Below are 18,228 nucleotides of genomic sequence, written 5' to 3'. Positions count from 1 at the left end.
TGGATCATATACTGAAATACAATTTGTTGGGGTACGTTCGTTACATGTAGTGGGGCGGAAAACGTTCGTAACGGTGACGGGAATGCGTTTTTGCAATTAACACACACGCTTGCAACCAGTCAAAGATATAAGCTAAATTTCTAACATCCCTGCCTGTCAAATACTGTGTTTTCAACTCAGGTTATCGTCTATAATGTGATTACTTGCTCAGCGGAGCTGTGAAACCAGCATAATTTTTCTCTCACGAAATAAAACACCGTTTTTAACACCACATTCCCAATCCTAATTGGGTGTAAAAATGGTGTATTCGACGGTAAACACCTGTTTCAACACCCCACTTTACACCCTTAATGATAGACATTGGATAAAACGTGGTGTATGTCGATATTACACCTTTAGTAATGCTCTTCTTGCACCCTCTACGGAATAGAAAAGGGTGTTTTTATAAGAATACACCTTTTTTGAGCAAATAAAGGTGTAAAATGATTTACTGTGTACAAATACTTGTCATGTACTTTCTTTCCTTCTTTCTTTTCGTTTTCGTGTCTCACTTACATCTCCAGTTGCTCTAGCTCCGTGGAAAAGACGAACGCTTTTACACGCCAAAACTGGAATCTGACCGAGGTTCGGATCGCGGTGCCGGATGTGCGTTCTCGTTGGGCGCTTTCCTTCGACGCTTTAAGTCAAGGATTGGCACATTTCCGTGTGCGGTCAGCCATGGACGCTGCCCTAGAACATGGCTTTCACCACCGCAACAGACAGATCGCTTGGCAATACTACGCTACCGATCAACCAGGAAGCTCCTGCATTTATCTTCTCGCGGATGTGTCCGTTGATATGACAGGACACACCTTTTGGATCAATAGCACGCTGGCTTTAGTACAGTACTTGACGTAATTTCCAGAGAAGTGAAGTAATAACATCAGTGGTTAACCCAAAATTTTGTGCATGGGTGTGTATTGGGCTGTGGAGGGGGTGCGACGTCACTGCTCCCATGTATTTTTATGCTCTTTGAAGAGATATTGGGTAACCTCACCAAGTTTGAGCAAGGGGGGTGGCTTCGAGACTTTTGTGGGTTGTTAGGGTGTTGTGGGTATCTGTGCGAATCTGTGTTTACTCCCTCTAAGCTATAAACGCAAAGCCATTTGGAGCTCCCCTCTTTCAAAAGCCGACACATCTCAGTAAACGATATCTGCGAGGAACAGAATAATTTCCGTAAATGAAAATTACTGTTTAACCAGAGTTAACTTCTGGACCTTCACACTTGACTCACAACAGAACACTTCTTTCTATTAGCTCCGCTAGTCGCGGAAATAAAAATCTATTTCATAGCAAGCACATAATTTCGTGAAGGACTCGTGTATTTTCTAGCACGGTTTCCTGGAACCCGATACAGTTCCCTTAAGGCTCTGGTTATAGAAAATGACACACCGTTCTAAAATGATGACACGTTATTCTGAAATCCCTCGACTGAGAACATACAGACACCATCTTTAGGAACACCTGCCTCCCTCACTAGCACGTGTACCTTCCGCCAGCGCCATGCGTTCTGCGAAAAGGCAGTCGAGTCCAAGGCAGAAATGCGGATGTCACTTCTCGCGCATATCTTTTTCGTAGAGTTCATCCAATGTACTAAAACTGACCATTTAGCAGATCAGAAGGACTTTGTGATACTCATTCCGAAACTATGATGAGCAAAGCGCCTTATTCCTGTGTAGTGGCGGGTATCACGTTGTTGTTCTTGACCACGACAGCTTCCAGCTTGCTTTCACATAGAGCGCGTCCAATGTCCGAAGGTCCGTGGTGTGTTTGGAATCTGCGTTTGGAAGCGTTGGAATCTGTGCGATTTTTTGAATTATCCTGACCTAACGTAAGCTAGGCTCCTACCACAAATCACGAAAATCAATACACATCTATGCGGAACGCACTGTTATCAATTTCTCGTGCAGTAGTAGCATACACTGTGCTGCACGCAGTACACCTGGACGAATAACACACCTGCCAAAGATGACATCAGCGCTGCTCTCACAGCTTTATGAAATACCTGGGTCGAATAAAAGGGAAAACTTGTATATATTTACATCAACAGTTTCTCAACACAATTGTGTTTTCTTATTTGTTGCGTTACAGTTTTAACAGCCCAGAAATCTAGTCTGGAGACCCCTAAATAAATGTCGATTGTAGTACAAAAAATATTATCGTACACTGTAAACCTTGAACCCCTCACAACACCCTGTTCAGAGGGTTCAATTTTCAGAGGGTAAAAATTTACGTTAGTTTATGCTATTGACATCTGTATTTATCATATAACTCTGTTTAACTGCGATTGTGTGTCTCTATAAAAATCATGTGGTAGAAGACGTCCTATAAGTCAAAATTCATAAAATACTGAAACTATACACATCACATACACAGAAGTCCGTACTATACCCTCAGCTAGAATAAGAGCCTTTCCATCTATGATCTGTGCCTTACCCATGGTATCAAAGGGGCATAGACTGTGTAATAAGATATACATGTTACTTTATCCCTTGTCAGCAGGGTATTAGTGTTCGCCGATTCTTGCTGAGTGGCGCCACTGCGGTCCCTATCCCCTTAGTCCCAAGGTCTTATCCGTACTCTGCCGAGAGAACGTGAGGCGAAGGGTAGAGGCCTTGAACGGTGGCGGTGTTTTTTTTTTTTTTTTATGGGGTGATGGGGGTTTTGGTTGGTCAGTCTGTTTCTTTCAATAGGACCATCACGCGACGGCCTGTATGTCTGGCAGAGCTTGGCATTTTGGGTCTTGAAACTCATGATCACAATCTTCTGACACGGCGTGAGTTCAGGCCCAGCTAAGAAATCACCTGAAGGTCGTCATCACGTATTGGTGAGCTCGATCATGGCACATATTAGCGCACTCACCAGATAACATCGCACCTGTAAATATCACCAGAATCGCCTGGTGTCGCACCAGACAGTTTTGATGTGCACATTACAAACACCACAAAGAGTCTAGGAACACCACAAATACCAGAATAATTCTGTTTTTGTTCATAACTCTGACAGCTTCTCACATGTGGGACTACGAGGTGTGAGTGCCCAACCGGAAGACTCATTAGGTAAACCTGAAATGGGTAAAACTTCTTATGCTTTGATCAGACACAATAAATGTGCCGGAACCAGCTATCCCGACAACTATGAATACCAACCTCTTTCACAGGAATACCTGATACTGTACAGTGGTCACACACCTCTGGAAGGATGTCGTCGTTCTTTCTCCAGAATGCAGAAATTAAGAAACATCGTTCAGGGGCATATTGATCAAATGTGCATCAGGGGGTGTGCAGCGACCACATCCTCGAAACCAAAGAACTAATCAGTAGAAACATCCCTGCCTCCCGGCATCGTTTGTGTGGTAACAGCTGTTCCGCAAATCATCGATATCTCTGTTGAGGAAATTTTGGAGAACCTAAAAGATAAAATATGCAAAAGTAATGACTGTCACCAATAGAGACCCCGTTCTCAATTTCAATAGCCACACTTTTCCAGATAAAGTGAAGGTAGACTATATCTGTACCGAGCTACGCCCTTACGTGCCAAACTCCCTCGGGTGTTCCAATTCCTATAGCTTCGGCCACTCATCCGATGCTTGTAGGGATCTGCATGCTGTGTATATGCACGAAGCAGGGCCATGATTTCAGAGAGTGTGGACCCGAGCAGCACGCCAATATTGCTCCAATATTGGACCGATATGGGCTGCCAAGATTTTCAATATGGGGAGTGCAACCAGACCCCATATTGTACCAATATGGGCTGCCCATATTGGGCAGCCCATTTTGCGCCAATATTGGAAATACTTATGTGGCAACGCCAAAGGGGAGTCCGTGTAATAATAAAGCATTATCCGTTTTAATATTGAGCACTGATATTTCTTCTCTCTCCTTTTTGCTTTTTCATTTCTGCAGATCTCATTGAACCACGTTGCATACAATTACATTTAGAAAAAAAGTAAACCTCTCGTCCTAAAAATGAAGAGCAGGATGGACTAGTGCTAGGCAGGCAGTCCCACTGAACTGCCACTAATGCCAAACATCCCTCAGGAGCTTTCATTGGAATCGCGATAGTCCATGAGCCAAGAATTTCCAACCAGCTCCGAGAGTACGAAGGAGCGAAACACTTTCGTGACGGTGACGGTGACGGTCATACGCCTCAGCAACTCACACAGCGTGCAGTAACTTGAAAGCACCTAACTTTACAGAAGATCCATCCCTTTCTATCAAACATTGTGTTTTTTACTTGACCTAGCCACAATTCCATTATCATTAGAGCCTGTGACATTTTAGCCCGTATGAAACGTCCGATCCGACTGTCGCGCATTAGTTGTATGACGCGTGATTTAGCTGAAACGGCCACGCTTACTCTCAGTCGGTTCGACCAATTGGCATTGGCATGCGAAGCAAGATGTCGCCTGCTTCCAGAAAATGGAAAGTTGAGTTGTCAAGTTCTAGTGAATGGTACAATGGGATTGCCCCGTATGTTGATTATTTTCAAGAATGTCTATGATCTGCGGGAAGTTGTTGGATGCAACGACGTATTGAATTGGGCATTTCATACACTTCAACGTCCAATCTTGTCGTGCTGCTTGGGCGTTTGTGCAACGCGGGAAGGTACCATTTTTTGCACTTTCAGCCAATACGTGGTTTACACGGGCAATATGGGGCCAATATTGCCAGGATTTTCCCAATAGTGGCTCAAACTGGGCAATATGGGCCCCATATTGCCCAGTTTGAGCTCATATGCGGAAAACCTTGACGAAACTGGTCCCATATTGGACCCGTATAGCCGACGACCAACCAATATGGGCCCAATATTGTGTGCTGCTTGGGGAGGGCCAGATAACTGCGTCAACTGCGAAGGTGATCCCTCTTCGTACTCTAAGTCTTGTCCAAAACGGAAGTTCGAGAAAGAGGTGACGCACGTCTAGACTAAGCGATCCAGAAGCGAAGAAAAGCTGTCTTCGTCCCAGCTCCAGAAATCCTTTGCAGCCCTACTTCCTAGAAACCCAGAATTCACTTGCTCAACACAGACAAACAGGATAATGCAAAGCACAAAACACTCACCTCTTCCTCAAATGCCAGCTTCTGCTTCAGAAGTGCCTGCTGTCGCACAAGCCTCTTCGGTGGTGTCATTCTCACAGGCACCACCTGCTGACGTTACCTCGATGGAGGGTGATGGCAGGCGAGCTCGTAAAGCTGAATCACAAGCACGAGCGCCTAGTCAAAAGACAGCCCATGGGTAATCTATCGGCGAGTGGCTCGTTCTCTGATATACCGCCTGGAAACTCGAAACTGCTCAAAAAACAGAAAGCTTCAGAAGCAGCAAATAACAACCCCCAAAAAGAAATATTCTCTCTGAACAGCACACTCTTCTCATTAACGCAGACCCAGATTGCACGCTTCATCTCTTTTTTCTGCACTATGTCGATCCTCGTCGATATAATAATCGGCGTAATAATAAACCAACCTTGTCAAAATAGTGGAATTGTCGAGGGCTCTTCGCCAACCTTTATGACTTAAATGATATTTCAGACAGGTATGGCACATTCCTCTTCTCTGTTACAAGAAAATTACCTGAATCCACAACAAACCCACTCACTCCTGTGTTATAACCCGCTCCAAAAAGATCGTGCAGATGCAACATATTCACCTGGTGGTGTTACAATCCTTAAATCTAAAACAATTGCTGTAATACATCTACTGAAGCCACCTCTTGAGGCAGTCGCAATTAAAATTTGCCTTGATAGGGTACTGTGAAGAGTGCTAATCAATTCGTCTGTTGTGTTGACTTCACGCTGTGCAACCCATCAAGTGTACGGGGGCATTGCCACTATAAATATAAGGGTCCACTTCAGTGTAATGGTCCAGTAATAATAATAAGAATACAGTACATGAACAGATCAGAATCTTCGGGGTTGCGATTACTTTCTGTGGTTTTAAAGTTGTATCAGGTAACAGATAATTTAACGACGCGCACTCTACATTGGGACTGTAACCCCTTTCAAACGAAAGCTGTTAGTCTGCCATCGTCCAATGATGATATGAGTGTTAATGAGGCGAATGACACGACACGAGGGAACAGAACCGATCTCGGAAATCTCTTCCGCAGGCATGCAACTGCACAAAACCTGTTTTCCTTTAAAAATCGTGTGCAAAAGCCAGGTGGACGCGTCACTAAGCTAACAAGGCATATTGGGAAAATTTTGTTTCGATGAATTCTAATTCACCTTCGAGAAAAGAGTAGTACAGGGTACAAACCATTCAGGGAGAACATCATACTTTTTCGATACCCCTCTTGCAACTCAATGGGACTCCTTGGGAGCAGGTCAAGGTGCTGGGTGAGCACGTGTGTAGTTACATTGTAGTAGTTATGTCGGGAATTCTCGAAAAATCGGAAATTCTCCAGAGAAACAATCTATTCAGCTCAGGCGATGAGAGTCTTTCTCGTAATATGCCGTTTAATATGTCAAAATACAGAAACCATGACAGCTTCAAAGCAAGGAGCATGCAGCTTTAAGTCAGAGATTCAAAGAACGTGCAGCACGCGTCAAGAACACAAGGAGGAGTAACATGCGCAATGGTAATTGAGACGTGTCTGCGATCACATCCCATACCGGGCAATGTCAATCTTCAGTGCTGAAATTTATGTGGCGATTATGGAAATCAAGTATTGCCGTTTATTGTTATTAGTATTATTCACTTATAATTATTATCTGTATTTATTATTGATTATTATTGCAACACCTCATTAACTGCACGGTTATTTATACAACATTGACTCCCTGTCTGCCTCCAAGAACATGCAATCTACGGACCAAGAAAAGCTTTCTGGTGCTGAGAGTCGAACGTGTGGCCAGTAAAATAGTCAGATGTTGAGTTGAGGTTTTGCTCGGTACCGAGTCATGTGAGTATATCTGGAAATGGAAAAACTCATTGACGATGCTGCTCCTGCTGCTCACAAATATGAACCGTACATTTCCCATAGAAGCTCTTTTCACTTAGACTGTGGAATTATTTACCTTCATCCATCACCTCTGTTGTAAATCATGCACCATTCAGCACTGTTCTCCGTTCTTCATTTCGATTGTAGTGCTACCAATCCGCGTCACTTTTATTCTGCTGCGTTCCCGTGTTGTTGCTTTGCAGTACTGTTCCCTGTGATTCACTTTGTCTGATTTGTCCATTTAAAGCCGCAAGGATCTTGGAGCCCCATGATAAAGAAAAAAAAAGTTATTTCTGATTAGATTACTTCCCAGGACTGCCCATTGGTATTCTTCGGTCATCGTACCATTCCACATGGAATCCGTAGTTTCCGCGCGGCGAAAACATCGATGAAACGAAATCATATCTGTCGTTTTCAGGTGCCATCTGTCCTACAGGATTACTAGACAGTGCAAAGAATACGTGCAACAACAATTATCAGAAGTTGCAAGACGCATCCAAACTGCATTGTTGGTAAGCTCTTTTCCATGTGCGTTTCAAACGGCCATAAAGCGAGGGCGTTTAGCAGAAAAAAGTGGGACGGGGTTATCGGCGTCCTAGGATTCGTGATCCCGAGCCGTTTTTACAATCCCGTGGTATCACGATTTCGAAATGTGGATCCCGGGATGCCGAACCGGGTAGGATTTTTTCTTTCAACTGCCCTCGGAATGTCCTACAGGGTTGCATCCACTTGCACATCCGTGCTATATATCACAAATTCTGATACAATAGGCGCTTCCCGTCATCCCCGCGGAACATTCTAGTGGAGGAGAACTCAAGAAAAATAGAAAAATGGAAATAGAAAATACTCGCATGGGGGCAAAAGTTTCGCCGTGCATTATGAAGCATTCAAACCATGAATATTGACTGGTCGTTGGAACGCATCTCCGTGTCGTCTGGTACGAATTATCTTTCGGCTGCGCCCCATGATATTTACCGCAGGTTAGCACGCCACGAGAAGACTAACGAAGGCTTTGTATGTATTTGTCCCCTCTATGGTGTTCCAGCCTCAGAACATCAGTTCTCCCATGTCCATATTCACGAGAAGACTACGGACTGACGGGACAGGACGGGGACGTAAATCACTTGTATTTACGGGGCAGCTAGAATCGGTGACTTTTTTCGCATCTTCTCCTGGAGGAGTGAACTTTGCTTATGTGAATACATGGAACGTTGTGTTTTGCTCTTCTCCCCTTTAATTCACCCACAGTTACTATTCTGTTCTGTCTAGTGCAGCCAAGTTTGTGTGGTTTGGTGAAAAAGCTGTCTTCATTTTGCTTTTTATTATCAAATAATAATAATAATAATAATTTTTATTATGTTCATGATGACGAATAGCAGCATGAAAGCAGGGACATGGTAGAAAACAGAACAACTGCAGCCACACATTTTTATTATGTGCCCAAAACAGCCTCGAGGGCCTCGGTATTGGCGCACACTCACAAAGTTCTACATAATGCCGAAAACGACAGGTACCCAAGAAATGGAGAATATACTCACAGGTTACACAATACACACGTAGGCCACAGAATATATGTACAATAGCGTTGGTGGATAGACTGCTTATATCTAAAATAACAGGCACGTCTTACATAACATATTTTACATTACGCATACGTGAAATTACAGGACTAAAGGACGGCAAAAAGCTGAGTAAAAGATCGAAGGAATTATGTCCAATACTGATCAGAAGAACTGCAGGATGTCAGGAAAAGAAAAATGGGCACAAGCAAAATGAGTGAACTTCACAAATGGAAAACTTTAGATACAACCTCTTTGGAGTAGAACGGGAAGTGTTACAGAAAAAAAAATCATATGACAGCGAGTTTACGAGGGTCTTGCCTCGCGAGATAGTGTCCCCTTTAAATACATCAGGGTAAAAAAATGTAGGATGCTTCCGTAGGGACACTCCTGGAATACCGAAAGGCAGAGATCATAGCAACTGTGGACGGTCAATTCGAGACTGAGGGCACTTGTATAAGAAAGTGGCATCGGTAATGTCGCGCTGAGTTGAACGGGGAATGAGACCAACGTGTCTGAGTAGATATTCATAATTGTACGTCTGGAATCCCGGGGTGCAACCGAAATATAGGTAGTGTGAAATGTGGAGCGCTTTGTTTTGGTCAGCTTCTAGGCGCTGAGGGTTACTTAGACAGTTCCATATTAAGGATGCGTATGCGATGCGAGGCTCAACATAGACCTTATATGGGCATACAAAACATCAGGATTTGGGAATATCTTTGTATGTCCCAGAGTCCTAGAGTGCGCAATGCGGAGCATTTCGAATCGAACGTGACACCGAGGTCACGGACCAAGTTAGCGCGGGAGATGACATTTGTGCTGGAACAGTGTTTATAACAGGTTATGTTGGTTTTACGAGAGAAAGACACCTGTGTTGATTAGAAGTTTGCTCGTGCGACACCACTGGATAACACGGTCGATGTCCCTTTGTTGCAAGGCGCAATCCAATGGGGATGAGACTACTTTCAACAATTTCACATCCTCGACATACCGTAGCAAGTTAAAATGTCGGATACACATAACGAGATCGTTGACAAAAACGTTGAAGAGTGGCCCAAGGTTGGAGTCCTGGGGAACTCCTGATGTTGGGAGATATGGTTGCGAACAGATACCGTTAACTGTTACAGAAGAGAAACGGTATATATACACAAGTATGGAAACAGCTCTGTAAGAACGGGAATTCAGTAGAAGCGGGTGAGCTACTGGTCGGAGTAAGGTATACTATTATTAGACTAGTGAATTCTGAGGATATCTGGACACGCGGTGGCGTCTCGCACAGAGGAGTAGTAGCTGACTTAGCTTGTGTGCTGATGTACTCTGTGATCGTATGCCAATTTGCAGGGAGGCCAGGCTTAATGATTCTGCAGGCTAATCTGACTACCAACCACAGCTTTACGTACGTCAACCATTACGTCCCTGTGCTGCCGGAGCGACACCGCGAGTTGAGTTGTCCTCAGCATTCACTAACCCAAGAATAGTAGTACACCTTGCGCCTTCCACAAGCACAACAGACCCCGGTATCACAGTTGTTGTGCTTGCTCCTCCTCTATCTCAACACCAAACAGATTAGTGGCAGCTCTCACCCCTCACGTGTCACACTAGCCAAGTTTACATGAGCTCGACCGGAGTTCCATTTGCTCGTGTAAACGCTGTTCGGTCGAGTTGACTCCGCGCCGGGTCGAGTCGCGTCAACGCGACAACAGGGGCGCGTTGACTCGCTCCACGCGACCAGCGAAGTGCATGTAAACGACGACTGGTCCAGCTCGGAACGAATGATCTGCGGGATCGAGTACGTCGTGACGCTGCGTCCGAGACAGCAATCGCTCAACGTAGGCCCGCGCAGACGGGTACAGAAACACAGGCGAAGAGACGCATTTGCTGCGCTGGCACGGCTCGACTCCACTGGACGCGGAGCGTCGCTGCGATCGGCTCTCGCTGAAGAGAGTTCATGTAAACCGCGTCGGATGAGGTCAACCCGACTCGACTGTCAACTGGACCTGCTCTGCAGAGTTAATGTAAACACGGCCGCTGATACAGGTCTGGTGAACAAAGCAGCGAGTGGGTCTGTCCATGTTGTCAGAAGGTAAATTATTCCTAATAATAGTCAAGTTCCTTGCACCACGCAAATTGGCTCTTTCCGAATTATCTGGATTTACGTTTGAGGTAGCTTGCCGCTTCGAATGCCGGGAAAAACTGTTCCATCTCTCCTGTGCAGTTGACTGTGCTGCTTATTCTGCGTGACTCAATCAAGGGATGTCATGAGATGGCGTCAGAATGTCCCTGTAATTTCGGAGGTTACTTATAGGTCGTATCTCTTCTAGTGTTATGGAATACAGCAAGACTTGTGTTCCGGAAATACTCGAAAGACAAAGATGCGATGAGACGTTTCTTCTTGAGCGGTTCTTCAAGGACATCAACGCTGACTGTGGAACGTCGAAGCCAGTCTGTGAGTATCAAATAACAAAAAGAATGCCGCGCGCATAACACATGTTGCACGGCAGGTTTCAACAGTCGTGTTTCTAAATCCAGCGATGAAGTTGCCACATCCTACAGCCGCAGTTGTGTCTGCTGGCTTCAATTATCGTTCCAATATTAATCGAAAAATTTGAAATCAACATTTATGTATTTTATTCTGCAATAGAGCTAAATTCTGCTTCTATTCTGCGAAAGAGGTAAATGTGGCCACGAGGCTGATAAGGCTTATCAGCCTCGTGGCCACATTTAGCTCTTCCGTCCCGAAGAAGGCGGAGCTTCCGCCGTAACGTAGACATCCTCCCTAACTTTTATAATTTCTAAGTTTTAATAAACCCCTTTTTTGTTACTTCCCCTACTTTCGTCTTCTGTCTCCCATTTATTTCAACTATATATATATATATATATATATATATATATATAAAGAAGGAAAAAAAGCCATTAAAGAAATAAGTAAATGATGACTTAAATGACTTATTTCTTTAATGGCTTTTTTCCCCATCTTTATAATTCACTGGCTTGCACTGTGGCATTGAGGAGTGCTCAGACACCCTCCCAGGTGTACATCGCTGGGTGAGTGACCCCTGGTTTGCCAATCCCGAACGATGCGCGGCTACCCAGGGCTGACGAGCCGCAAACACGGCGAAACATGTGTCCTCTGGTGCTGTCGCATCGTTCCACGAGAATCTATATACAGCGTGTCCCAGAAAACGTGTAATTGAATTATAATAAAAAAACTACGCCACCTAGAATCATGCGGTCAACAGCATTTGTTCTTATTAGGTTTTTGCTACCTCCTAATGTGAATGTCATGTACTCCAAGTTTATGTAAATATTTGCGAACTGAACTCGGAAATTTGCCAAGTAAAGGTCACTTTTTTACCCCACCAATATGATGAGCGTGCCGAATTCACTCAAATTCATGATAATTGACAGCGATATTCACGAGCTATCCCATCGTAAAAAATAGCCGAATATCATGCTTTTCGGGGCACCCGACCATAACGCGCGATGACTTTTTGAGCGCAATCGCTCTCAGTGGGACGAAAGGAGGTTCCGAAGCCAGCCCACAGAGTGATAGTAGAAAAAGTAACAGTTCCTAAAATTGGGAGAGGGAAAGCATTATCCCAGAGAAAGTTGGACGTGATAAGCCGTGCCTGTTTTATCTCTTTCTGCGATGTCGGGGAGGGCTGGGTTTCCAACCTCCTTTCGTCGGACTGACAAAGATTGCGCTGAAAAATTCATCGTGCGCTATTCTGTGCGACCTCCGTAGAGCATGATGTTCGGCTATTTTTTCCGATGGGATAGCTCCTGAGTATCCCTGTCAATTATCATTAATTTGACTAAATTAGACACGCTCTTCACATTGGTGGGGTAAAAAAGTGACCTTTACTAGGCAACTTTTCGACTTAAGCTAGCAAAAATTTACAAAATTAAACTTAGGTTACACGACATTCACATGAGGAGGTGGCAAAAACCCAGCAAGAACAAATGCCATTGACCGCATGACCCTACGTGGTGTAGTTTTTTTATTATAATTCAATGACACGTTTTCTGGGACACCCTGTATATATATATATATATATATATTTATATATATATATATAAATATATATATATATATAAATATATATATATATATATATATATATATATATATATATATATATATTTGCTCTTTTGTCCCGAAGAAGGCGGAGCTTCCGCCGTAACGTAGACATCCTCCCTAACTTTTATAATTTTCAAGTTTTAATAAACCCCTTTTTTGTTACTTCCCCTACTTTCGTCTCCTGTCTCCCATTTATTTCAACTATAATTACGTAGCCTTCCGATCCAACTCCAACTTTTCAAGATATATATATATATATATATATATATATATAAGTAAAATAATAAGATGTGGACGACAGATTACAGGAAAGTTAACAAAAACTAATTTATGTAATGGGTAATTTAAAACATAGATTATAAAAGAACGGTCGACGTTTCGACAGTGGCACTGTCTTCGTCAGGACGAAAGTGGTACAAGGGTTGCAAATGCTTAAATAGGTTCGGTAAGTGACTTCGCAATCGGTGCAGATGTGCCACGTGGTAGTCGGTGAGTCATATTCTGGAACATTCCGCAAGTTCCAGTCCGTTTGGTGATGTCATTCTTCTTAGTGAGCCAGCTCAGGGTGAGCTGTACTGGGGGCGTAGCTGAAAAGAAAAAAAAAAGAGGAAAAAAGGGAAGTATATGCCATCTAGGCGACCAGATTCATTACTGTTGAAAGTACACTGGGATCTTCGTTAATGAGTGATTGAAATTTGTAAATGAGGTGAGACTGGTGTTGTTCCCTGCCTTTACGGAGTTAAAGTTCGATTGAAGAATTAAAAGGAATTCGAATTAGAAAGAATAAAAAAAAAAGAATTTACAAATTCCAATCAATCATTAACGAAGATCCCGATGTACTTTCAACAGTAAGGAATCTGGTCGCACAGAAAAGAAATTAGAGACCGCTACCTGTACCAAATCAAAGTAACGCAAATGCTTTTGTTATGCTGTTATCCCGCTAATTACCTCGGCGTTCATGCGTGTCGGTCGGTTACTTATATCCCTCAATAACACGGCGTGCGACATGAAATACTCAAGTTGCACCCAACATGCCGTTTACGAGACAGCATTTGTTCAACAACCCGATGGTTTTATTCTCTACAGAATTTGTTTACAATAAGGCTGTGGAGCGGCACAGGTAGAAGCATGGTTTTTGCACCGGGGTTATGCGGTCAGGCGTACGTCCTGTGGGAAAACGCGTACATCTACTGCACGACTAATTACCTAAAATACGTCAGTTCACTTATTGACTGCTTTCGGAGAAGTAAAAGATAGCAGTTTTTCAGCAAGCCGTTATTTAAATCCTAGCTCCTTTTCTGCGATCCGAAGACAAGCACGTACGAGAGATAATCCGAATCGGCATGACCATCGGTGTCGCAGCTTATATGGGCCACAAATAGGGCCGATCTATCTGAACAGCAGATCAGCCTTCACTCCAATCAGCTTGATCGCCCTAAACCACGTGGCCCTTTGACGTGGAATGGGCGTCGCTCTTTTTGCACACACAGTTTTGGCGATTCAGTTACTGCTCATATGCATAGCAAACTTTAGCGATTTGTGTTTCAAAGTAAGTGTTCGTTTAAGGATACGTAGTACATCACGCATTTTACCCCCCAAAATATAATAAGTTGAATTTCAGGTAATCAGCCATCCTGTAGTTCCTGAGAGGATGTCCACGGGCTCGTATAACATGCCTGCAAGATGGCGTCTCTGTTATTCTCAGTTTTGCTTCTTTTTTTAACCAAAATCTGTAAACAATAAAAGCACCCTGTACATAATAAGGGTTCATACAGTAGCTTTCCAGAGATCATTTTATTGGTGTCTCGATTTCTCTCTCTTTGTTTTTCCTCTGTGTTTCATCACGACACAGTGCAGAGAAATATAAAAACAGGAGATAGAGGAAGCTACATAATTGAATAGATGAGTGTAGAAGAACAGGCAAGGTAAAAGGACACGCGCTTCATCTCAACAAAGAGAAAAATCCGAAAGAACCATTGAGTCTCAAGGATGATAACGACCATGATGTCGGTGCCAGTGGCTACACCTTTCACACACAGTGTTTCATTCGTAATAGATTTTTGTAAAAAAATCGTAAGGATAGAGCAGCGTAGATGCCTTTTTGCAGTTGAGCGATACAGCCCAAGCAGCACAGCCCATTGGCAGACGCGCAGACCGATGACGGGCGAAGATCCTGACAAATCGGGCGCGTGCCGCCTGCAGGCAACGGTCCTACGCACGTTTGTCAATACTGGGAAGACATAGGCCCGATCAGGATTCCCGATATCTGCTCCGGACTCTTTCCCCGAAAGTGTCCCATTACCATGCCCTCCACGCATTCCGGTGTATTTTTTTTTACTTATACGAATTGATGAACGAAAAGCAGAAGCAATCTGAATAACGTTTTATAAAGACATGATGCATTATATATACGTAACAATTACACAACTGGACGAATATATTCCTGACAGAGATACACAAGTGCACAACAGAGATTCAAAGTCTTTAGCATCAGAGCACTGAGGAAGGACAGGAGGCCTAAAAAGCAATGATATCACAAGAGGTGAAGTGACTGTTCAAAACGTACTGTAGCCAGTACTCCTCAGGTACCCGAGGATGCGGCTGTAGAATATGGACCACTGCGCCCATCTACAACGTTGGAAGCTCATTGGCCGAGACTGTGTGTGCTCTCCGATTGTGCTTTGTGTGAATAAAATGTTTCCTTTAGCCAAAAGTCGCTTCAGTTACTTTGAATACCGTATAACGGCGGGAGGCGTGAAATCCAGTAGAAGTTCATGGTGGCCAGGACCGGCTGAAAGTTCAGCAAAACGTTGAAGCTCCTTATTGGCCCAATGGCTATGCATAATATCTACGACGTCGCACTCTGATTGGTCGTGTGCCCAGTGTTGTGTGAATTATGTCAAACTATGGGCTCTATTGGGAGCTGTTGGAGCCTGCTGTAACTTCGTGGGGCAATATGCTTGAATATGCAATGATTGAAAATTATGTTTAAGAAAGACTATAATGCAGACAAACGACCAGCCGTACAAACCTGGTGAAATATGTTTGCAATCGGATCCAGATACCATACAGATACTTTAAACGCAATAAACATCCATATGCTGCAGGAAGCACACTTGCAAAGACGTGAACACTAAACCGATTGTGTCTCAGTTCACAATTCACAAACTGGCTATTAAGTCGTATAAGTTCTTCATAAGCGCGTAGGGGAAACGTTGGGGGGGGGGGGGTGCTGGACCTGTCCTGAATCTCATTTAATCCGGGATGTCCTGTACAAGCCTTCCAATCTACTTTTTCATGTCAACAAGGATTTCTCGAATTCTGCAAGATAACACATGTTAAAAACTGCACGACGCGAGTGTGCTGGGGCACTTACTCTGAGCTCTTCCTAATAAAACGGCGTCGCACCGGAACGATTTTACGGAAGAAGCATCAAGCCCTAAACACTGGCAACGACCACAAATGTACACGAATGCACTTGTTCGCCATGACCTGTCTGTATTCTAGACAGGTCATCGCGAAAAGTCTGCAAGAGAACAGTAATCCTTCAAACTGTAGGAACTTAAAACGTAAGTCATATGAAAAATTGACTACCACGTAATCACTGTTGGATGAATCTTCTACTGGGTTTCTTGAAAGCAGGGAGATAGTCTTTGTGAAATTATTTGTACAAGTTAGTTGGGGCAACGTTACATGCATAATTGTTTCCCTTTTCAGGCGACGTTGCATCAAAGTGCCCGAACAAAACGTTATCACTTGCACAGACTGTCTGCGAAGAAAGCTTTCTGAGGGAACACGGCCTCGTCCTTCCCCCCGAATATGTGAACAAAGAGGCGAACAAATGGTACTGCTGGTAAGGACTTTTTCACGTACAACTGGCGGTTCCACAGTCTTCTTGAGATACTTATCTGGACCAAGGCTGTCTTCACCCCACACCCTGTTAGAAGAAGTCTGCCACAGATACCGCCCACCTCGTGTTTCACTGGATGAGTGACTTAGAAACGCGCGACGAGACAGGAATCATGACTGATTTGTCCGGCCCTGCACTTGAGGCAGATAATTCAGGTGAAAGCCAAGCTGACGTGCTACAAAGGTGACATCGCTTGACGGAGATCCGGAGAGTGAAAGTTCGAACCCTGCCACCACGCGCATTGGCGTTTTCCTGAATTGTCGTTTGACGTAGCTTGTCGCAGCAGTATTCAGTCATGTCCAGGCTACGGCCGGTCCACTCAGCAACCTGGACCCCTGGGCCCTGCCCCTGAGCCCTGCGCGTATTTTTCCCCACGCGTGTGCGGAGGGTTTTCCGCGCGCTTATAACATGCAGAGGCATGCGAAGAAGGGTCATACACAAAAAGTACAAGTGAAAATATATTTATTAATGCCAATTGTAATGCCAATCAAGTTGAGGTATATTTATTAAAGCCAATAGTGCTGGGAATTGTGCCGATTGTGATGCCGATCAGGTGAAGGAGAAAAACCCAGCCGAGAAAACTTCACGACCTGTAACAGAAGAAACAAAAACACAAGGCAGTACATGTGAATAATATACATAATTTATTAATTATATCCAGTCCTTAGATTTTGAAATTAAAATGCAGTAGCACATTTAATCAAAGAAAATGTTCTTAATACGATTACAATCGAAATTACAAGTTTTATTATAAAAAGTCTGAGATGTGGGCACCTGATAGATGTAATTTTCGAGCATAATATGGAAGCTTAGTTTAATATTCCAATATGACACACATTTAATTAATCAATTTCTATTGAAGTGAATAGCGCAGGCATAAAGCAATAATTCGAATCAACACATAGCATTAATACAGAACCAATAATCCAACATGTAGGGAAATAATAGCTACACCATATGAAAACGAGAAACGATCACCACATTTAATCAAAGAAGATATTATTAATCAATGTGATTATAAACAAAATTATAAGTTGTGTTATAAAAAGTCTAATACTCCTATACCTGAGAACCATCAGTGCAATAGCGGGAAGTTCTGATGGTTGTATGTAATTAACTGTGAACAGCAGAGACCCTGGAAGAATATGGGACATGAACACAAGAGGAAATAAAATATATACCACTGCAAAGAAGATATTCGTAATCAATATGATCACAATCAAATTACAAGTTGTATTATAAATATTCCTACATGTGAGAACCATCATTGCAACAGACGCAAGGAAATACTGCGAAAAAACACAATCAACAGCTACAAATAATAGAAAGCCAAACCTGCACACCATCCAACACATAGAGAAATAATAGCTAATCAATCTATCAAAAGGAGAAATATTACAATATAGCACAGACTTAACACTGAAGAACAGAGGAACACTCTAAGCGGCGACATGTAAACAACAACAGAGGAAAATAATCTATTATGAACAATCATAAAATCGACCAACATACAATTTTAATTCTAACAAACACTACGAATCTTGATGGAGATATCCAAGACATAGAAAATATGCAATGTTTACATCTCCGTTTTCACTCTATTCCTTAAAGCCTGGAGACTTTGTGTCTCTATCTAAATGACCAAGACGAAGCAACTCCCATGCTTTATCACCCAAAGGGTTGGTGCTAATTCCTTCGTC

At 43.3% G+C, this 18,228-nt stretch overlaps 1 protein-coding gene across 1 annotated transcript in view; it reads left to right on the top strand.

The window, feature by feature from the left end:
- Nucleotides 1–16,475, top strand: part of LOC135373937 (uncharacterized) — a 205,062-nt gene extending 188,587 nt beyond the window's left edge. Inside the window, exons 12-14 of the mRNA XM_064606979.1 lie at nucleotides 7,397–7,490; nucleotides 10,859–10,983; nucleotides 16,336–16,475. Of these exons, the coding sequence (XP_064463049.1) occupies nucleotides 7,397–7,490; nucleotides 10,859–10,983; nucleotides 16,336–16,475 (359 nt within the window). The remainder of the gene's footprint in view (nucleotides 1–7,396; nucleotides 7,491–10,858; nucleotides 10,984–16,335) is intronic.
- The last annotated feature ends 1,753 nt before the right edge of the window (nucleotides 16,476–18,228 follow it).

The sequence above is a fragment of the Ornithodoros turicata genome, unplaced genomic scaffold, assembly GCF_037126465.1.
Source record: "Ornithodoros turicata isolate Travis unplaced genomic scaffold, ASM3712646v1 Chromosome36, whole genome shotgun sequence".
Lineage (NCBI taxonomy): Eukaryota > Metazoa > Arthropoda > Arachnida > Ixodida > Argasidae > Ornithodoros > Ornithodoros turicata.
This window is presented reverse-complemented; position numbering and strand designations above follow the sequence as displayed.